The sequence below is a fragment of the Vidua chalybeata genome, chromosome 24 (genome assembly GCF_026979565.1).
Source record: "Vidua chalybeata isolate OUT-0048 chromosome 24, bVidCha1 merged haplotype, whole genome shotgun sequence".
NCBI lineage: Eukaryota > Metazoa > Chordata > Aves > Passeriformes > Viduidae > Vidua > Vidua chalybeata.
In genome coordinates, this window is record NC_071553.1 from 4,542,731 (window position 1) to 4,565,820 (window position 23,090).

Sequence of the window (23,090 nt, forward strand, 5' to 3'; positions counted from 1 at the left end):
GTCCCGTGTCCATGTCCCGTGTCCATGTCCCATGTCCCATGTCCATGTCCCGTGTCCATGTCCCTCCATGTCCCGTGTCCATGTCCCGTGTCCATGTCCCGTGTCCATGTCCCATGTCCCATGTCCCATGTCCCATGTCCCGTGTCCATGTCCCATGTCCATGTCCCGTGTCCATGTCCCATGTCCCGTGTCCATGTCCCTCCATGTCCCGTGTCCATGTCCCGTGTCCATGTCCCGTGTCCATGTCCCATGTCCCGTGTCCATGTCCCTCCACGCCCCGTGTCTCTCCATGTCCCATGTCCCATGTCCCGTGTCCATGTCCCGTGTCCATGTCCCGTGTCCATGTCCCATGTCCCGTGTCCATGTCCCGTGTCCATGTCCCGTGTCCATGTCCCATGTCCCATGTCCCATGTCCATGTCCCGTGTCCATGTCCCTCCACGCCCCGTGTCTCTCCATTTCCCATGTCCATGTCCCTCCATGTCCCGTGTCCATGTCCCATGTCCCATGTCCCGTGTCCCATGTCCCGTGTCCCATGTCCCATGTCCCATGTCCCGTGTCCATGTCCCTCCACGCCCCGTGTCTCTCATCCCTTCAGAACACAAATCCTCCCCACAGCAGAAGCCAAAGTCCCCCGGACAATTCCCGGGTGGTTTTTCCTGGAGCGTCGCAGTGAGCAGAGGGAAGGCAGGGTGGGCGTGGAGCTCCCCACGCTGAGAGATCCCCCCTCAGCTGCTCTGCCTCTCCTGACCCCTTGTGTGAAATTCCCAGAGGGATCTGGGGATTTGGGAATCCCACCCGCCCCGTCACTTCTTCCTGCGGATTTTGGGTTTCTTCACGGGCCGCAGGTAGGGGTTGTCGATGACGTTCTCCTCCCCGTTCCTGCTGCCTGCCAGGGAGCTGCTCTGCTGCAGCGCTGAGGTGTTCTCCTTCTCGGGCCCTGCATCATCCTGGCACAGCCAAAAAACAACAAAAAAAAAAACCCAAAGTCAGCCCCAGAAATCCTCCTGCCCGCAGGATGCATCCCTGCTCCACCCCTGGAAGTGTCCAAAGCCGGGCTGGAGCGACCTGGGACAGGGGAAGGTGTCCCTGCCCACGGGACAAGATTTTTATCTCACCCCCCAACCATTCCAGGATTGGGAAAAAAAGATTTTTTTTTATTATTTTTGTCCCCCCTGGATGGTGGGGGATCCTTGGAGGTGAAGGTGGAATTCTTGGAGGATTGGGCCAAAGCACGGGAGCCTTTTCTGATGGGAATTTAATCCACATTTTGGGTTTTCATTCCAGGATTCCAAGTTCATTCCAGGATTCCAAGTTCAAAGCCCAGAAGCTGTGGGCAGGAGGGATAATCAACAACCAAGCACACAAGGGGCTGCATGAGGCCTCCTGGTTTCTGAGACAGGAAAATCCCTCGGGAAACCGAAAATTCGGGATGGACCGAAAGCTCCTGCTGCAGCCTCATTCTGCACTGAGCTCTGCAGGGCCCTGGAGAACCAGGGCAAAGTTCAGTCCCACTTCCCATGTCCCAAGGGATGGAACCAGAATTCCAAGCTCAAGAACCCTGACACTGTTTAGTTCCACTTCCCATTTCCCAGGAGGCAGAGCCAGAATTCCAAGCTGGAGAACCCTGACAATGTTCAGTTCCATTTCCCATTTCCCATCTCCCATTTCCCATTTCCCATTTCCCATTTCCCATTTCCCATGTCCCAGGAAACAGAGGCAGGTTTTCCAAGCTGGAGAATTCTGACAATGCTCAGTTCCATTTCCCATTTCCCATTTCCCAGGAGGCAGTGCCAGAATTCCAAGCTGGAGAACCCTGACAATGTTCAATTCCATTTCCCATTTCCCAAGAAACAGAGCCAGGTTTTCCAAGCTGGGGAGTCCTGTCACTGCTCAGTTCCATTTCCCATTTCCCATTTCCCATTTCCCATTTCCCATTTCCCATTTTTCATTTCCCAGGAAACAGAGCCAGGTTTTCCAAACTGGAGAATCCTGACAATGCTCAGTTCCATTTCCCAGGAAACAACCAGGTTTTCCAAGACGGAGAATTCTGACACTGTTCAGTTCCATTTCCCATTTCCCATTTCTCATTTCCCAGGAAACAGAGCCAGAATTGCAAGCTGGAGAGCCCTGTCACTGCTCAGTTCCATTTCCCATTTCCCATTTCCCATTTCCCAGGAAACAGAGCCAGGTTTTCCAAGCTGGAGAATTCTGACACTGCTCAGTTCCATTTCCCATTTCCCATTTCCCATTTCCCATTTCCCATTTCCCATTTCCCATTTCCCAGGAGGCAGTGCCAGAATTCCAAGCTGGAGAGCCCTGTCACTGCTCATTTCCATTTCCCATTTCCCATTTCCCATTTCCCATTTCCCATTTCTCATTTCCCAGGAGGCAGAGCCAGAATTCCAAGCTGGAGAGCCCTGTCACTGCTCAGTTCCATTTCCCATTTCCCATTTCCCATTTCCCATTTCCCAGGAGGCAGAGGCAGGTTTTCCAAGCTGGAGAATTCTGACACTGCTCAGTTCCATTTCCCATTTCCCATTTCCCAGGGAACAGAGCCAAGTTTTCCAAGCTGGGGAACCCTGTCACTGCTCAGTTCCATTTCCCATTTCCCATTTCCCATTTCCCATTTCTCATTTCCCAGGAAACAGAGCCAGGATTTCCAAACTGGAGAATTCTGACACTGTTCAGTCCCATTTCCCATTTCCCATTTCCCAGGAGGCAGTGCCAGAATTCCAAGCTGGGGAACCCTGACGCTGCTCAGTCCCATTTTCCATTTCCCATTTCCCATTTCCCAGGAAACAGAGCCAGAATTCCAAGCTGGGGAACCCTGTCACTGCTCAGTCCCATTTCCCATTTCCCATTTCCCATTTCCCATTTCCCAGGAGGCAGAGGCAGGTTTTCCAAGCTGCAGGAATGGCCCCCAGGAGCCCCCCGGGGTGGCCCTACCGTGCTCATGTGCAGCGGGAGGTTCTCGGTGTCCGTCTGCTCGTCCTGCTCCGAGGAATCCGTCTCCTCCATCTGCTGCATCTCCAGCTCGGAAGGGAGCAGGGCTGTCAGGTAGGGCACAGTGAAAGGCCTGGCAGCAATCACTGGAATCAGGGAAAAGAGGAGACACAGTCAGGAAGCTGGGGGAAATTCCTCCCCTCAGAAATTAAGGACAAAGTTATGGAGATCAAACATTTCGCTGGATCTGGGTTTGGATACGTTTCCTTTTCCTGCTGCTCCCAAGGATCAGGAAGGAAATCCTGATCCCTAAAAGATGGCAGTCTCTACTTCCCAATTTTCCTGATCCTTAAAAGATGGCAGTCTCTAATTCCCAATTTTCCTGATCCCTAAAAGATGGCAGTCTCTAATTCCCAATTTTCCTGATCCCTAAAAGATGGCAGTCTCTAATTCCCAATTTCCTGATCCCTAAAAGATGGCAGTCTTTAATTCCCAATTTCCTGATCCCTAAAAGATGGCAGTCTCTACTTCCCAATCTCCTGATCCCTAAAAGATGGCAGTCTCTACTTCCCAATTTTCTGAATCTCTTTTATGTTTCCAGCAGTGTTCCAACAGAGAAAATCCTTCCTGAGCTCCACCATAAAATCCCAGTTATCTGGGAAATTGGGTTCCTCTGAAATGAAAATTTGGAAATGAAAATGGCTTGCTGCCAGCAAGCCTTGGGAAAGTGGGAATTCTCATCACTGCCCTGCAGGAAGAGATACAGGAAAATTTCCAGCAGCGGGAAAATGTCAGGGAGAAGAAATTCCTTGGTGAATTGGGGGGTGGAGCCAGGATTGGGATGAGATTTAGATTTAGGCCTTCTCCACCAGGAGAAAAAAGGGAACCTTTTTCTGCTTTTCCTTCCCATTTTAACCCCCAAATCCCTCCTTTCCCAACCTTCCATTGTGGGAATCCTTTCCCAAAACCCTCTAATTGTAAGGATTCCCACATGCAGCGCCTCAGCAGGGCAAACACCACGCACGGGATGATTCCCAAACCCTAAAGGGATGTGAAATCCTGGAATGACTGACGTGGGAATGTGCTGACATCATCCTTGAAGAGGCTCTGGGTCTCTCCTGTCTTGGCCATGAAGCGTGTGAGGGCCCTCTCCACGTCCCTCCGTTGGGAAGCCGCCTTCTCCCGCAGCACCTGGTAGTCGGACACGGGCTCCCGGTAGGTCTGGGGCAGGGAGAGACCGGGATGGAGGAGTTATGGAGCAGCTCCAGCTCCAAACTTCACAGGGATGGAGCAGCTCCAGCTCCAAATAAATTCACGGGGATGGAGCAGCTCCAGCTCCAAACTTCACAGGGATGGAGCAGCTCCACTCCCAAAATTCACAGGGATGGAGCTGCTCCAGCTCCAAATAAATTCACAGAGATGGAGCAGCTCCACTTCCAAATGTCATGGGGATGGAGCTGCTCCAGCTCCAAACTTCACAGGGATGGAGCTGCTCCACTCCCAAACTTCACAGGGATGGAGCTGCTCCACTTCCAAAACTCTCAGGGATGGAGCAGCTCCAGCTCCAAATAAATTCACGGGGATGGAGCAGCTCCAGCTCCAAACTTCACAGGGATGGAGCTGCTCCACTCCCAAATGTCACAGGGATGGAGCTGCTCCACTCCCAAACTTCACAGGGATGGAGCTGCTCCACTCCCAAACTTCACAGGGATGGAGCTGCTCCAGCTCCAAATAAATTCACAGAGATGGAGCAGCTCCACTTCCAAATGTCATGGGGATGGAGCTGCTCCAGCTCCAAACTTCACAGGGATGGAGCTGCTCCACTCCCAAACTTCACAGGGATGGAGCAGCTCCACTCCCAAATGTCACAGGGATGGAGCAGCTTCGTCCACCCCACTCCTGGAAAAAAACACCCCACTCCTGGAATTCCAATGGACCCCAAACAGCATAAAAATGTTGTTTTTACTCACTGGTGTCTTGATGTAAGTGTGAGGATCTGGGAACTCTGGGAAATGGCCGGGAATGTGGGGTGGATGAGGCTTGTTCTGCCCAGCTGTCAGGGCTTTGGGGGTCACGGGCTGGTTTGTCACCGGAGCTGCAGGGGGGAAACAACACAGGAATCAGGGAAAACAACCCAGGAATCAGGGAAAACACAGGAATCAGGGGAAACAACACAGGAATCAGGGAAAACAAACACAGGAATCAGGGGAAACAACACAGGAATCAGGGGAAACAAACACAGGAATCAGGGAAAACAACACTGGAATCAGGGGAAACAACACAGGAATGAGGGGAAACACAGGAATCAGGGAAAACAACACAGGAATCAGGGAAAACACAGGAATCAGGGAAAACACAGGAATCCTCCTGCCCAGGGTCCCCCAAAGCTCTGAGCCCATCCCTGACCCCATCCAAGCCATGACTTTGGGATTGGCATCCCAGAAGGGAAAAGGATCCCTGCAGACAAAACCACCCCGAGGGCTCTCCCGAGTCACCGAGGTCCCTTCACTCCAATAGAGGAGCCCGGAATTCCTGGGATTATCCCACAGAAAGCTCATCAGGAGCTCTCTGAAAGGCAGCAGAGAGGGATTCCAGGCTATTCCCAGCCCCCTGCAGACCAGGAAAGGTCCCCCACATACGGGCAGTGATCACCATCCTCTGGGAGCGCTTGGCGTAGGCAGGAAGAGTTTCCACGTTGAAGCCTGGAACACAGAAGAGGAAAAAAGGAATTTATCCCGTCAAAATCCTCCTCCCTCCAGAATTTTTCCCAAATTAAACAAGAATGGGATGGGTCAGAGAGCAGGCAATGGGAAGGGTCATGGAAAACCATGAGCTGTGCGTGTCCACAGCAGCGGGCACCGCCCGAATCCCAGATTTTGGGGGCAGATTTCCCAATCCAGAGGTGGAAAGAGGGGGAAGAGGGAGCTGCTCACCCATTTCCACCAGGGTCACCACGATGTCTGAGAGCGTGGGCTGGGTCCTGGCTGTGTGCTCGCAGTAGGACTTGGCACTCCTCCCAATTTCTGAAATATCTGCAGGATAAAAGCACCAGGGATTTAATTCTCACTGTGAATTTCTGAATATCTCAATTTCTGAAATATCTGCAGGATATTCTCCCAATTTCTGAAATATCTGCAGGATAAAACCACCAGGGATTCAATTCTCACTGTGAATTTCTGAATATCTCAATTTCTGAAATATCTGCAGGATATCCTCCCAATTTCTGAAATATCTGCAGGATATCCTCCCAATTTCTGAAATATCTGCAGGATAAAAGCACCAGGGATTTAATTCTCACTGTGAATTTCTGAATATCTCAATTTCTGAAATATCTGCAGGATATCCTCCCAATTTCTGAAATATCTGCAGGATAAAACCACCAGGGATTTAATTCTCACCGTGGCCACGGCTGGGGCAGCTCCAGGGATGGGAATTTTCAACAAGGAATGAAAAACAACTCCTGGGGTGGGGCATTTTGCAGGGTGTGTGTTTAAAATGAAAGCGTGGGGATGGGAAGGATTTAAAAAAAGAAAAATCAGCGTTTGCCGCGAAGGCAAAAGGCAAATCTGCATCCTCAGTTCAGGAAGGATTTTTGGGATTCTTGAGCACATCCAGAGGAGGCAGCTGGGGGTGCTCAGCCTGGAGAAAAGGAGACTCGGGGTGAGCTCAGCTCTCTCACAGCTCCTGGAAGGTGCCTGTGCTCAGCTGGGCTTGGGATTTTTCTCCAGGAGCTGACAGAACCATGGACACAGCCTGGAGCTGTGCCAAGGGAAATTCAGGCTGGACAAGTGGGAAAAGGGGTTTTACAGAAAGGGTGATAAAGTTCTGGAATGTTCTGCCCGGGGAGGCGGTGGAGTCACCAGCCCTGGGTGTGCTTAAAAAAAGATTGGATGTGGCACTGGGTGCCTTGGACTGGGGCTGAGTGCAGGGATCTGGGGCTGATTTTGGGGATTGGTGCCTTGGACTGGGGCTGATTTTTGGGATTTGGGGCTGATTTTGGGGATTGGTGCCTTGGATTGGGGCTGATTGCAGGGATTGGTGCCTTGGACTGGGGCTGATTTTTGGGATTTCTGCCTGGGATTTGGAGCTGAATTTTGAGATTTGTGCCTGGGATTTGGAGCTGAATTTTGGGATTGGTGCCTTGGATTGGGGGCTGATTCCAGGGACTGGGGGCTGATTTCTGGGATTTGTGTCTGGGATTTGGGGCTGATGTTTGGGATTTGTGCCTGGGATTTGGGGCTGATATTTGGGATTTGTGCCTGGGATTTGGGGCTGGTATTTGGGATTTGTGCCAGGGACTGGGGGCTGATTTCTGGGATTTGGGGCTGATTTTTGGGATTTGTGCCTGGGATTTGGGGCTGGTATTTGGGATTTGTGCCTGGGATTTGGGGCTGATTTTTGGGATTTGTGCCTGGGATTTGGGGCTGGTATTTGGGATTTGTGCCTGGGATTTGGGGCTGATTTTTGGGATTTGTGCCTGGGATTTGGGGCTGATTTTTGGGATTTGTGACAGGGACTGGGGGCTGATTTTTGGGATTTGTGCCATGGACTGGGGCTGATCTTTGCCATTTACACGAGGCGCTAGCCCTGGGCTGCCCCCGTGGCTCCGGCAGCTCTCCCCCGGCGCGGGCACGGTGTGCAGCCAGGGCCGGGCCCCGCGGGCACTCACAGCTCTGGATCATCTCGGTGAGCGTCTCCACCGCCGCGCGCTCGGCGCTCTCGAAGCCGGCCTCGGTGAGCAGCGAGCTGACCACCACCTGCAGCGTGCGGCGCCGCGCCAGCTGGTAATTGTCCGCAGGGCTGCCCGCCGGCTTGCTGCCGCGCTGCAACGGCAACAACGGCAACGATGGCAACGGGAACGGCAACAACGGCAACGGGAACGGCAACAACGGCAACGGGAACGGCAACAACGGCAACAACGGCAACAACGGGAACGGGAACGGCAACAACGGCAACGGGAACGGCAACAATGGCAACGGGAACGGCAACAACGGCAACGGGAACGGCAACAACGGCAACGGGAATGGCAACAACGGCAACGGGAACGGCAACAACGGGAACAACGGCAACAATGGCAACGGGAACGGCAACAACGGCAACGGGAACGGCAACAACGGCAACGGGAACGGCAACAACGGCAACAATGGCAACGGGAACGGCAACAACGGCAACGGGAACGGCAACAACGGCAACAATGGCAACGGGAACGGCAACAACGGCAACGGGAACGGCAACAACGGCAACAATGGCAACGGGAACGGCAACAACGGCAACGGGAACGGCAACAACGGGAACAACGGCAACAATGGCAACGGGAACGGCAACAACGGCAACGGGAACGGCAACAACGGCAACGGGAACGGCAACAACGGCAACAATGGCAACGGGAACGGCAACAACGGGAACAACGGCAACAATGGCAACGGGAACGGCAACAACGGCAACGGGAACGGCAACAACGGCAACGGGAACGGCAACAACGGCAACGGGAACGGCAACAACGGCAACAACGGCAACGGGAACGGCAACAACGGCAACGGGAACGGCAACAACGGCAACAACGGCAACGGGAACGGCAACAACGGCAACGGGAACGGCAACAACGGGAACGGCAACAACGGCAACGGGAACGGCAACAACGGCAACAACGGCAACAACGGCAACGGGAATGGCAACAATGGGAACAACGGCAACAACGGCAACAACGGCAACAACGGCAACGGGAGCGGCAACAACGGGAACAACGGCAATGGGAACGGCAACAATGGGAACGGGAACGGCAACAACGGAAACAACGGCAACAACGGGAACGGGAATGGGAACAATGGCAACAACAGGAACAGGAATGGCAACAATGGCAACGGGAATGGCAACAACGGCAACGGGAACAGCAACAACGGCAACAACGGGAACGGGAACAATGGCAATGGGAACGTCAATGGGACCAACAGCAACGGGAACGGGAACGGGACCAACGGGAACGGGAACGGGAATGGGAACAGGAACAACAACAGTGGTCAGGGCACGGGCAGGAGGGATGGCACCCCAGGAGAGACGGTGGGGTGGGATCCTTGGGATGGGATCCATGGGATGGGATCCATTGGATGCCATGGATGGGACTGAATAGGATCCTTGGTATAAGAAGGGATGAGACCCACAGGATGAGATGAGATGGGATCAGATGGGATCCATGGGATGGGATGGGATCCATTGCATAGGATGGGATGGGATGGGATGGGATCCATGGGATGAGATCCACTGGATAGGATCCTTGGGATGGGATGGGATCCATGGGATGGGATGGATGGAATGAGATATACGGGATGGGATCCATGGCATGCGATAGGATGAGATCCGCTGGATGGGATTCGTGGGATGGGATGGGATGGGATGGGATCCATGGGATGAGATGGGATCCGTGGGATGGGATCCTTGGGATGGGATGGGGTCCATGGGATGGGATGGATGGAATGAGATATATGAGATGGGATCCATGGCATATGATAGGATGAGATCCGCTGGATGGGATTCATTGGATTGGATGGGATGGGATGGGATCCATGGGATGAGATGGGATCCATGGGATGGGATCCGTGGGATGGGGCAGGTGCACACACACACACACACACACACGCGTCCTCTACACTCATATACACACGTGGGCACGTGTGTGTGTGTATGTAAGTATTTATATGTGCATTTATGCAGATGTATATGAACACACACATTTACACTGCGTCCTCACAGAACCTCCCCAGACACTTTTGGGACGCGGCCCCTTTAAGGACCCCCTCACAAGCCCCGCCCCGCCCTCCGCCAGCCAATTCGAGCGCGCCATCCTCAGCCAATCAAACCCCGCCTGCCCTCAGGCCCTCCAGCCAATCAGCGCCTCCCTCTCTCCACCCGCCGCCTCCAGGCTCCGCGGCCTGGCCGCGGCCTCCTCCGCGCCCCGGAGGGATCGGGCGCTGCTGCCCCGCCCGGCCCCGCCGGGGACCCGCCCTCGCGGCCCCGCGCCCCGGGGATGAGGCGCCGTTACCGTGCCGGAGCCCCCGGACGCTGTGTCGGCCATCTTGGAGCCATATGGAGCTGTGCGCATGCGCCAGGTGCGGGCGGGGCGATAGGCGGGAGCGCGGGGCATCGTGGGAGTTGTAGTGCAGGAGGAGCGAAGCGCGGAGCATTGTGGGAGTTGTAGTGCGGAGGCGGCTCAACATCTGGATGCGCCCACCCGCCGCACATCTGGATCCCGAAGGGCAGGGAACGAGATGAGATTGATGGTCCCGTCCACCCCAAACCGTTCTGGGCTTGCACAGGACACGAGGACCGCGAGGATTTGGCCGAGTCAGCAAAGTCTCCATTGAAACCTGATTTATGGCGTCCCAAATTATCACATCCCAAATTATCATATCCCAAATTATCACATCCCAAATTATCATATCCCAAATTATCATATTCCAATTTATGGCATCCCAAATTATCATATCCCAATTTATCATATCCCAAATTATCATATCCCAAATTATCATATCCCAATTTATGGCATCCCAAATTATCATATCCCAATTTATCATATCCCAAATTATCATATCCCAAATTATCATATCCCAAATTATGGCATCCCAAATTATCATATCCCAAATTATCATATCCCAATTTATGGCATCCTACATTATCATATCCCAAATTATTTATCATATCCCAAATTATCATATCCCAAATTATGGCATCCCTGGAGCTCCTTAATTCCAGTCTGTCCTTGTGGCAGGATTTCCTGGCTTTTCCAACCTCAGCAGTTCCATGGTTTTATGACCCCATGGATCCAATGGGGTCAGGATTTAGAGGCAAAACCCTGCTGACCCCTCGTGCTCATCCCCATCCCATTTAAATGCAATTTATTTAAATTTTAATTTAAAATTTTAAAATTTAAATTTATTTAAAATTTAAATAAAAATTTAAATTTTAATAAATTTAAATGAATATTTAAATTCAACTTTTTTTTTTTTTTTAATTTTATTTAAATTTAAATTTAAATTCCATTTCCCCAAAAACGCCACAGGCACGGAGAGTGGGGAAAAGTTTCCAGGATGCAAAAAAAAAACCCTCAGAGAGTGCAAATTCCAGCTGGGAATTCTGCAGAGGACGCCTGGAGCGGTTCGAGCTCCTGTCCCTGCAATCCCCCCGTGGCTCCCAGGGAAATGCGGGATCCGGGCTGGAGCCGCTGCCAGCAGGGGGCGCGCTGGGACCGAGAAATTCGGATTGTGGATTCGGATTGGTAATTCGGGTTATTGATTCGGATTGTTAATTCGGATTGTGGATTCGGATTGGTAATTCGGATTGGTAATTCGGGTTATTGATTCGGGTTATTGATTCGGATTGGTAATTCGGATTATTGATTCGGATTGTTAATTCGGATTGTGGATTCGGATTGGTAATTCGGATTGTGGATTCGGATTATTGATTCGGATTATTGATTCGGATTGTTAATTCGGATTGGTAATTCGGGTTATTGATTCGGATCGTTAATTCGGATTGTTGATTCGGATTGGTAATTCGGGTTATTGATTCGGATTGTTGATTCGGATTGGTAATTCGGGTTATTGATTCGGATTGTTGATTCGGATTGTTAATTCGGATTGTTAATTCGGATTGTTGATTCAGATTTTTAATTCAGATTGTTAATTCGGATTGTTGATTCGGATCGTTAATTCGGATTGGTAATTTGGATTGTTAATTCGGATTGTTGATTCGGATTGTTAATTCAGGTTATTGATTCGGATTATTGATTCGGATTGTTGATTCGGATTATTAATTCAGATTATTAATTCGGATTATTAATTTGGATTATTAATTCGTATTATTAATCCGGATTGTTAATGCGGATTATTAATTCAGATTATTAATTTGGATTGTTAATTCAGATTATTAATTCGGATTATTGAATAGGATTGTTAATTCGGATTGTTAATTTGGATTGTTAATTTGGATTATTAATTCAGATTATTAATTTGGATTGTTAATTCGTATTATTAATTTGTATTATTAATTCATATTATTAATTCGGATTGTTAATTTTGATTATTAATTTGGATTGTTAATTCAGATTATTAATTCAGATTATTAATTCGGATTATTAATTCAGATTATTAATTCAGTTTGTTAATTCAGATTATTAATTCAGTTTGTTAATTTTGATTATTAATTCGGATTGTTAATTCAGATTATTAATCCGGATTATTTCCCGAGCACTCCGTTCACAACCCCAGTCAGCAGCACGCAATGAATCCGTGCCGATTTTCAGCTGGGAAAATCCCACACTCGTCCCAAAAAATCAGAACCAGAATCCCCCTGCTCCCACTGGAGAGTGCCAATCCCCGGAGCCCAATCCCGCATTCCCGGGTATCCAACCCCGCGGGCTTCGGGCGCAGCTCGGCAGCGACGAACGCCCGACGTGCCCAGGACAAGAATGGATTTTCAAAATGGATTTCCGGGCAATGTTTGGGGGTTTTTGGTTTTTTTTTTTTTTTCCCATATGGACACTGGGTTGTGCCTTCCAGGAATGGCAACTCCAACATGGAGAGGTTAAAGCCACGGGGCCGGTGGGGTTTGGATTTAATTTGGGGGTTTAGATTTAATTTGGGGTTTTATATTTTGGGGGTTTATATTTTATTTTGGGGGTTTATATTTTATTTTGGGGGTTTATATTTTATTTTGGGTTTTTTTATTATATTATGGGGTTTATATTTTATTTGGGGGTTTTATATTCTATTCTATTCTATTCTATTCTATTCTATTTCACTTTTTAATTTTTATTTTTATTATTTTATTTTATTTTATTTTATTAGTTTTATTTTCTCTTACTTTATTATTATTTTATTTTATTTTATTTTATTAGTTTTATTTTATTTTATTTTATTTTATTTTATTTTATTTTATTTTTTTATTATTATTATTTTATTTCATTTTATTTTAATTATTTTATTTTATTTTATTTTATTTTATTTTATTTTATTTTATTTTATTTTATTCTGTTTTATTGATTTTATTTTATTTTACTTTATTATATATATTTTTTTATTTTATCTATTCCATTCCATTCCATTCCATTCCATTCCATTCCATTCCATTCCATTCCATTTTTGCTGCAGCTCAGATGGGAATTCACTTCCTGTGCAGAAGCAGATTTTGGGTTGCAGAGAGCAGAGGAGCCCTGCAGGTTTCTCTGTGCTCGCCAACCCTCGATCCCAGGATCCCAAAACTCTGCTGGGACCCCTGAGCCAATCCTCGATCCCAGGATCCCAAAACTCTGCTGGGACCCCTGAGCCAACCCTCGATCCCAGGATCCCAAAACTCTGCTCCTGGGACCCTGAGCCAACCCTCGATCCCAGGATCCCAAAACTCTGCTCTTGGCACCCCTGAGCCAATCCTCGATCCCAGGATCCCAAAACTCTGCTGGGACCCCTGAGCCAATCCTCGATCCCAGGATCCCAAAACTCTGCTCCTGGCACCCCTGAGCAGGACGGGAGCCCCGGGGCCTCTGGGCCTGGAATGAGCCGGGATGGAAGGATCCAGCAGGGGGTGAGAGCCCGAGCTGAGAGCCCCAGGGTGTGACAGCCTTCCCCTGCTCTGGAAATCTGCCTTCTTCAAAACCAACAAACAAATTCTGTCATGTTCAGCTGTCACTTGGAGCAAAGCCCTGTGAAAAATGCACATTTTGTGATTGATTTTTGCAAATATTGCAATGAATATTGTGTGTGTAACGTTGGAAAGTTGTGCTGTATTAATTCTCTCAAGCAGCGTGTTAAATGTATTTTTAGGTTATAACACAATGTTAAAATAGAAACTGTGCTGTGTAAGATGTTTTTTAACCAGCTCAGGAAAGAGATGGGATAATCAAGGAATTCTTCTCACAAGGATAACAATTATAGAAACCTCTAGATTTTCCAGAGGAGAGGAATTTACGGCTTTCCTTATTGTGAAAAATGCACATTTTATGATTGGCTTTTCACAAATATTGCAATGAATATTGTGTGTGTAATGTTGGAAAGTTGTGCTGTATTAATTCTCTCAAGCAGCGTGTTAAATGTATTTTTAGGTTATAACACAATGTTAAAATAGAAACTATTCTATGTAAATTGTTTTTTAACCAGCTCAAGAAAGAGATGGGATAATCAAGGAATTCTTCTCACAAGGATAACAATTACAGAAACCCCTACATTTTCCAGAGGAGAGGAATTTATGGCTTTCCATATCAAGAGAAAAGAACTTCTTCAAGCCTGACTGAGACCCGAAGGCACCTGGGAATTAACAGAGACTTTTTCACAAGTACCAGACGAATTTCTTGTTTTAAATTAAATATATTCATAATCATGAAGTGTTTTGTACATGCAACAGGCTCCTGCTTTTCAGGTGATTCCTTTGCTCACAAGGCATCCGGACGTCCGGAATTCTTTGCTTTTTATTCCCTTGTAATTGTCCTAACTCTCAATTTTTATTACTCTAACCGTATTCCTATTTTTATAACCATTTCATTATTATTAAACTTTAACAATTTTAAAAACCAAGTGATTGGCGTTTTTCACAGCCCTAAATGTGAGGCTGATGAAAAATCCCTTTTTTGGTCCCGGCGGGACCCTGGAATTACAGGAGGAATAAGGATGGAAGTGCAGGAATTGTGTGAGCTCACTGGAACCTCCCAGCTGCTCAGGCTGAGTTCAGAGCTCGGCTCTGGGCTGGTTCTTCCTTGATCAGATCAGTTCCCCATCCCCATCTGCAGATGAAATGAAAATTGGTGCTATCAGGGCAAGGAGCTGATAAAAGATCCTGGCTAAGAACAAAGCCTGGGGTTTATTCATCTGTGCTCCAACAAAATAAAATAAAATAAAATAAAATAAAATAAAATAAAATAAAATAAAATAAAATAAAATAAAATAAAATAAAATAAAATAAAATAAAATAAAATAAAATAAAATAAAATAAAATAAAATAAAATAAAATAAAATAAAATAAAATAAAATAATAAAATAAAATTAAAAGTAAAGTAAAGTAAAGTAAAGTAAAATAAAGGAAGGGGAAGGGGAAGGGGAAGGGGAAGGGAAGGGGAAGGGGAAGGGGAAGGGGAAGGGGAAGGAAAGGAAAGGAAAGGAAAGGAAAGGAAAGGAAAGGAAAGGAAAGGAAAGGAAAGGAAAGGAAAGGAAAGGAAAGGAAAGGAAAGGAAAGGAAAGGAAAGGAAAGGAAAGGAAAGGAAAGGAAAGGAAAGGAAAGGAAAGGAAAGGAAAGGAAAGGAAAGGAAAGGAAAGGAAAGGAAAGGAAAGGAAAGGAAAGGAAAGGAAAGGAAAGGAAAGGAAAGGAAAGGAAAGGAAAGGAAAGGAAAGGAAAGGAAAGGAAAGGAAAGGAAAGGAAAGGAAAGGAAAGGAAAGGAAAGGAAAGGAAAGGAAAGGAAAGGAAAGGAAAGGAAAGGAAAGGAAAGGAAAGGAAAGGAAAGGAAAGGGAAAAGAAAATTTTTAATAAAATTTTAAAAAAGGATCTTCAGGGAAAGGGGAGAAATCCTGCAAAAGGCTGCTGGGAGAGGGAGGTTTCTTGAATCACTTGAAGAACTTTGGGTTTCTTTCAAGGACCCTTTTTTTTTTTTTTTTTTTGTCCCTCCTCCCTCAAAAAAATTGGCTTTTTTATGGCTTTTCTTGATTTCAGAAGGAGCAGTGTCCCTAAAAATCATCCTCTCAACCCTTCCAACCCAGAACTGAGCCCACAAAGTTCTGCAGCTTTTGGGGTCCTGTCACCCCTTTATACCCAGAACTGAACCCACAAACCCCTGCAGCTTTTGGGGTCCTGTCACCCCATCCCAACCAGGTCTGTGCAGCCTTTTTGGGGTCCTGCCACCCCTTTACAGCCAGAACTGAACCCACCAAACCCCTGCAGCCTTTTTGGGGTCCTGCCACCCCTTTACAGCCAGAACTGAACCCACCAAAACCCTGCAGCCTTTTTGGGGTCCTGCCACCCCTCCCCACCAGCCTGGCGGGGCCGTTTGGTGTCTCCGGGGACCTCAGAAGCCACAAGGGCACAGCAGGGGTGAGGCAGAGATATGGGGTGGCAGCAGCTGCTCAGGATGTGCCGCTGATTCCGGGACAAATCCCGCCCTTTTTGGAACAATTCCCACTGTTTTTGGAAATCGAGAGTCAGGAGTGGGGCAGGAGAGGAGGAGCAGCCCCTGATAAAGTCCCATGGATGGCACCCCAAAAGGAGGAGCAGCCCCTGATAAAGTCCCCATGGATGGCACCCCAAAAGGAGGGGACAATCCCTGATAAAGTCCCATGGATGGCACCCCAAAAGGAGGGGACAGTCCCTGATAAAGTCCCATGGATGGCACCCCAAAAGGAGGAGCAGCCCCTGATAAAGTCCCATGGATGGCACCCCAAAAGGGGATAAAGGCCCCGTGGATGGCACCCCAAAAGGAGGGGACAATCCCTGATAAAGTCCCATGGATGGCACCCCAAAAGGTGATAAAGTCCCATGGATGGCACCCCAAAAGGGGATAAAGGCCCCGTGGATGGCACCCCAAAAGGAGGGGACAATCCCTGATAAAGTCCCATGGATGGCACCCCAAAAGGTGATAAAGTCCCATGGATGGCACCCCAAAAGGTGATAAAGTCCCATGGATGGCACCCCAAAAGGAGGGGACAGTCCCTGATAAAGTCCCATGGATGGCACCCCAGAGCCGCAGCTGGAGGAGCTGCAGCAGCTGGGAGGCCTCGATAGCTCCTGTGCTGTCACCTCCCTGTCCCTTGGGGACAGAGGCCGTGTCCCTCCCTCCCTCCCTCCCTCCCAGCTCTTCCTCTCTCAGCTGGATGTTTCTCCATAATTCCTTCTGGAAGTTTCTGCCTTGTTGTCCCCCCTGTGCAGCTCCCTGGGGACTTTGAGGGTCCCACCTTGGTCTGGGGTAAGGGGGGAGTTGGGATCCTTCTCTCCCAGGAAATGCAAATTTGAAGAGGGAAAAATAAATGAAGGAAATATTTGTGGCTTAAAAAAAAAAACAAAAAAACCTCGATCCTGGATCACATCCCTGGAGAAAATTCCCCTCAGGATGTGTCCTTTGGGTTGGGTGGGAGGAATTCCATCGGGCCAGGGGGGTGGCACCCCAAAAACTCATCTGAGCAGATTTTCCATGCTCCACTTGGGCAGGAGGGGAAAGAGGTTTTATATCCCCATTTTTGGGGTTTTTTTTTTTGGGGTTTTTTGGGTTTTTGTTTGTTTGTTTGTTTGTTTTTGGGTTTTTTTTTTTTTTTTGTTGTTGTTTTTTGGGGTTTTGTTTTGTTTGTTTTGGGGGGATTTTTTTGTTCGTTTGGTCTGGTTTTTGTTGGGTTTTTTGGGGGGTTATTTTTTGGGTTTTTTTTTTGTTTTTTTGTTTTTTTTGTTTGTTTGTTTGGGGGATTTTTGTTTGGATTCGGGGAAGAGCAGAGGGATCTGAGCTGGGGAAGGCTCAGGAATTCAGAGCTTTTCCCTGATTTAACAGGAAGGTTGGATAAGGCACCTTCCTCAGCCTCAGCACCAGAGCCGGGGCTGTTTTGGGGGGAAATATTCAAATGTTGATAAAACCATTTCCCACGGGCCCAGCGGAGCTCCTGCGGCTTTGGGGGCACCCAGGGGGGTGGGGACAGGCCACGCTTCACGTGCACACAACTGTCACCTGGTGTCACTTGGGGCTGGCTGCCTTCCTTCTGCGACAAAGGAGCTCCCCACATCTGGCCGTGGCGGTTGGAAGTGGTGGCACGATTGAATCCCAGGCAGAGGGGAGGGCAAGGGGTGACAGGGACAGGCAGGGTGACAGGGACAGGCGGGGTGACAGGGACACACTGGGGACAGGGACACACTGGGGGTGACAGGGACAGGCAGGGTGACAGGGACAGGCAGGGTGACAGGGACAGGCAGGGTGACAGGGACAGACTGGGGTGACAGGGACACACTGGGGACAGGGACAGGCAGGGTGACAGGGACAAACTGGGGGTGACAGGGACACACTGGGGGTGACAGGGACACACTGGGGTGATAGGGACAGGCAGGGGGTGACAGGGACACACTGGGGGTGACAGGGACAGGCAGGGTGACAGGGACACACTGGGGGTGACAGGGACAAACTGGGGGTGACAGGGACACACTGGGGGTGACAGGGACACACTGGGGTGATAGGGACAGGCAGGGGGTGACAGGGACACACTGGGGGTGACAGGGACAGGCAGGGTGACAGGGACACACTGGGGGTGACAGGGACAAACTGGGGGTGACAGGGACACACTGGGGGTGACAGGGACACACTGGGGTGATAGGGACAGGCAGGGGGTGACAGGGACACACTGGGGGTGACAGGGACAGGCAGGGTGACAGGGACACACTGGGGGTGACAGGGACACACTGGGGGTGACAGGGACACACTGGGGACAGGGACAGGCAGGGTGACAGTGTCAAACTGGGGTGATAGGGACAGGCAGGGTGACAGGGACAGGCAGGGTGACAGGGACACACTGGGGGTGACAGGGACACACTGGGGGTTACAGGGACACACTGGGGGTGACAGGGACAGATTGGGGTGACAGGGACACACTGGGGTGACAGGGACAGACTGGGGTGACAAGGACAGGCAGGGTGACAGGGACAGACTGGGGTGACAGGGACAGATTGGGGTGACAGGGACACACTGGGGGTGACAGGGACACACTGGGGTGACAGGGACAGGCAGGGTGACAGGGACACACTGGGGACAGGGACAGGCAGGGTGACAGGGACAGATTGGGGTGACAGGGACACACTGGGGGTGACAGGGACACACTGGGGGTGACAGGGACACACTGGGGACAGGGACAGGCAGGGTGACAGGGACAGGCAGGGTGACAGGGACACACTGGGGTGACAGGGACACACTGGGGGGACAGTGTCAAACTGGGGTGACAGGGACAGACTGGGGGTGACAGGGACAAACTGGGGGTGACAATGGCAAACTGGGGGTGGCAATGGCAGGCAGGGGGTGACAAGCAGGGGGTGACAGGCACAGGACCACAAGCATGGGGTGACAAGAAGAGGGTGACAGGCAAGGGGTGACAGACGGGGTGACAAGCAGGAAATGGGAAAAAAAAACCCCAAAACTGCCCCATTTTGTGACACTGGGATGCTCCAAACCCTTTATCGAGGCAGGGAAAGAAATCCCAACGTTTGGAATGCTCCAAACCCTTTATCAAGGCAGGGAAAATGCAATCCCAATCTTTGGGATTTTATCCCAAACCCTTTATCAAGGCAGGGAAAGATGAATTCCCAATCTTTGAGATGCTCCAAACCCTTTATAAAGGCAGGGAAAGAGGCAACCCCAATCTTTGGGATGCTCCAGATGCAATCCCAATCTTTGGGATTTTATCCCAAACCCTTTATTGAGGCAGGGAGAGATGCAATCCCCACATTTGGGATGCTCCAAACCCTTTATTGAGGCAGGAAAAGATGCAACCCCAATCTTTGGGGTGCCCCAAATCCTTTATCAAAATAGGGAAAGAGGCAACCCCAATCTTTGGGAAAATGCAATCCCAACATTTGGGATGCTCCAGATGCAGCCCCAATCTTTGGGGTGCTCCAAATCCTTTATCAAAATAGGGAAAGAGGCAACTCCAATCTTTGGGAAAATGCAATCCCAACATTTGGGATGCTCCAGATGCAACCCCAATCTTTGGGGTGCCCCAAATCCTTTATCAAAATAGGGAAAGAGGCAACCCCAATCTTTGGGGTGCCCCAAACCCTTTATCGAAGCAGGGAAAGATGCAACCCCAATCTTTGGGGTGCCCCAAATCCCAGGTGCAAAGAGCTGGAGGTGCCTCAGAGCAGCAGGGACCGCAGGGATGTGGCAGCAGCTCCTGCCAGCGCTGCCCTGTGACGCTGCCACCCCCAAACCTCCGTGCCACACCTCAAACCCTCCTGCAGCTGCTTCTCCAGCCTGCTGAAACCCTTTAAAATATCCTGCAACCCTTTAAAAACCCTGCAACCCTTTAAAACATCCTGCAACCCTTTAAAACATCCTGCAACCCTTTAAAACATCCTGCAACCCTTTAAAAACCCTGCAACCCTTTAAAACATCCTGCAACCCTTTAAAACATCCTGCAACCCTTTAAACCCTGCAACCCTTTAAAAACCCTGCAACCCTTTAAAAACCCTGCAACCCTTTAAAATATCCTGCAACCCTTTAAAACATCCTGCAACCCTTTAAAACCCTGCAACCCTTTAAAACATCCTGCAACCCTTTAAACCCTGCAACCCTTTAAAAACCCTGCAACCCTTTAAAGCATCCTGCAACTCTTTAAAACCCCTGCAACCCTTTAAACCCCTGCAACCCTTTAAACCCCTGCAACCCTTTAAACTCCCGTGTAACCCTTTACACCCCCGCGTAACCCTTTAAACCCTGCAACCCTTTAAAACCCTGCAACCCTTTAAACCCACTGCAATCCTTTAAAACCCTCTGCAACCCTTTTAAAACTCCCCTGCAACCCTTTAATACCTCCCTGCAACCCTTTAAACCCTGCAACCCTTTAAAACCCCTGTGCAACCCTTTTAAACCTTGCAACCCTTTTAAACCCTGCAACCCTTTAAACCCACTGCAATCCTTTAAAACCCTCTGCAACCCTTTTAAAACCCCGCAACCCTTTAAAACATCCTGCAACCCTTTAAACCCTGCAACCCTTTAAACCCGATGTAACCCTTTAAAACATCCTGCAACCCTTTAAAGCATCCTGCAACTCTTTAAAACCCCTGCAACCCTTTAAACCCCTGCAACCCTTTAAACCCCTGCAACCCTTTAAACTCCCGTGTAACCCTTTACACCCCCGTGTAACCCTTTTAAACCCTGCAACCCTTTAAAACATCCTGCAACCCTTTAAACCCTGCAACCCTTTAAAACCCGATGTAACCCTTTAAAACCCTGCAACCCTTTAAAACCCGCGTAACCCTTTAAAGCCCGTGTAAGCCGAGCTTTGCAGAGCTCAGCCTTGAGCTCAGCATCCCGGGCAGCCCAAGCCGCGCTGCCTTTGCAGGCGGAGCTCAAATCTGCCCCGGGCACATCCTGAGCCAGCCGGGGCTGCAGGTGCGGCCTCGGGGGGAGATTTAGGGGTGCAAAAAAGCCGCTCTGGGGGCGCCCCTGCAGCTCTCAGCTGTGCACCCAGCCCTGCAGGTGAGCAGAGATCGTTGCTCAGCATCTATTTTTTTTTTTTTTTTTTTTTTCCCCCCCGCTCCCCCCGGCTCGATTTTCACTCTGCAGGAAGTCAAAGAAACACTTTTGAATGCTCTCGACGTGTTTGGCAGGTAAAAATAAATTTGTGGGGCACAACGGGTTTGTGGGGGACCCCCCTGAAATCGGTGGGGGCAAAGGCAGCTTTGTGTGTTTTGGAAACTTTTTGGTTTTTGTTGTCTCCTTGCCACCATCAAGGGGAACCATCCTGGGGGGGAAAGGTCCTGAGGGCTCTCTTGGCTCCATCAGGGCAGGATTTTGGTGCAAAAAATTGGGATTTTGGGGTGTCTTGGAGCATTTCCCAACCTTATTTCACAGGATTTTGGGGTGTCTTGGAGCATTTCCCTGCCCCATTCACAGGAGAGCCCTGTGAGGTTCAGGCCAAATGTGCAGTCCCCGGTTTTGGTTTATTCCTTAGGATATAATTTATCACTTAGGATATAATTTATGACTTTTTTTCCCAGTTTATTAATTAGGATAATATTCATCTCAAGCTGTGGATCCCTGAAAAAAAGAGGGATTTCTGTTTCCCTGGATGGAAAATGGAGCTCCTGAGCCAAGCAGGGATTCCCAGGTCATGGTTTTGGGCCACTTGGATGTGTTCCCTCCTTCAGACAGATCCCAATCATCCCAATCATCCCAATAATCCCAATCATCCCAATCATCCCAATAATCCCAATAATCCCAATAATCCCAATAATCCAAATCCCAGCACCTGGCATCACTTCCCAGCAGCCCAGGAGCTGCCCTGGCAGGGGGCTGAGCAGAAAAAGTGCAAATTTCAATATTTGGGGTGATTTCAAGTCTCTCACACACAGAGACTGAGGCAGGAGGGATTTCCTGGAGGGGGCTGAGGAAAAATTTGGGATTTCTCTTCCAAACCCTGCAGAGCTGAGGAAAATTTGGGATTTCCATTCCAAACCCTGCAGGGCTGAGGAAAAATTCGGGTTTTCCATTGAAACCCTGCAGGGCTGAGGAAAAATTTGGGATTTCCATTCCAAACCCTGCAGGGCTGAGGAAAAATTTGGGATTTGCATTGAAACCCTGCAGTTTCATGGCTCAGCTGCCTCTGGAAGTGCAGGCAGCTCTTCCCCCTTAATCTGTCGGGTGCTGATACCTCCGGGCAGCCTCTCCCTGTGCCTGGGGACGGGGACAGGGACAGGGACAGGGACAGGGACAGGGGCAGGGGCAGGGACAGGGACAGGGACAGGGACAGGGGCAGGGACAGGGACAGGGACAGGGGCAGGGACAGGGACAGGGGCAGGGACAGGGACAGGGACAGGGACAGGGGCAGGGACAGGGACAGGGACAGGGGCAGGGACACTGCTGGCAGTGCCATCACTCCCTGCCCCACATCCCCACACATTTGTTTGTCTCATTCCTCCTTTGCTGCATTCTGAGAAAGCCAAGCCTGGAGCTGCAGGAGCACCAAAAAAAAAAAAAAAAAACCAAAAAAACCCAATTAAAAAAAAAAGACTTTTTGCTTTATCTCTGCTCTCGGGGTGGCCGCAGGGCCTCGATAAGGCCAGGCTGGGCTGGCAGGATTAGACACCAAGGTGCCACCTGCGAGGCTCTGGTGGCATCCAGATGTGGCACGGCTCCCCGGGCACCAGTGCCACAAACCCGAGGCTCCTGAGGGGTTTCTCCCCACTCCTCAGTGGGGTCAGAGCCTGTCCTGAGCGCCCTGTTTGGGGACACTTTGTGGGATTGTCCCGCCGTGCTCGGGCTGGGCAGAAATCAGCCGAAGGATGGAGAATTTATGGGAATTTATGGTGGATTTAGCTGGGTTTTTCTGTAGGAAACGAGGCCAGAAGTTCTGAAAAGCTTTGGGTCCATCCTGATGGGCAGCAGGAAGATTTCTGTGGGGTGGGAGAGGTTTTCCCTGCCCAGCTCCAGAGGGAG

General features: G+C 49.7%; 1 protein-coding gene across 1 annotated transcript; it reads right to left on the reverse strand.

The window, feature by feature from the left end:
• Positions 1-515: 515 nt before the first annotated feature.
• On the reverse strand, positions 516-10,045 carry TAF8 (TATA-box binding protein associated factor 8). Its single transcript, XM_053964230.1, has 8 exons — positions 9,981-10,045; positions 7,614-7,767; positions 5,878-5,976; positions 5,584-5,646; positions 4,915-5,039; positions 4,018-4,165; positions 2,948-3,090; positions 516-948 (listed from the first exon to the last, which is right to left on the reverse strand). The coding sequence occupies exons 1-8, from the start codon at positions 10,038-10,040 to the stop codon at positions 805-807; spliced, it is 936 nt and encodes a 311-aa protein (XP_053820205.1). The 5' UTR covers positions 10,041-10,045; the 3' UTR covers positions 516-804.
• Positions 10,046-23,090: the final 13,045 nt, after the last annotated feature.

What these genes read in the sequence shown, in the direction of transcription:
- TAF8 (XM_053964230.1), bottom strand. Translation starts at nt 10,040, where the DNA reads ATGCGCACAGCTCCATATGGCTCCAAGATGGCCGACACAGCGTCCGGG. An exon ending in CGTCCGGGGGCTCCGGCACG is followed by an intron (nt 7,768 to 9,980) that starts GTAACGGCGCCT and finishes TTGCCGTTGCAG; the next exon opens with CGCGGCAGCAAGCCGGCGGG. An exon ending in GGTGACCCTGGTGGAAATGG is followed by an intron (nt 5,647 to 5,877) that starts GTGAGCAGCTCC and finishes TCTGTGTTCCAG; the next exon opens with GCTTCAACGTGGAAACTCTT.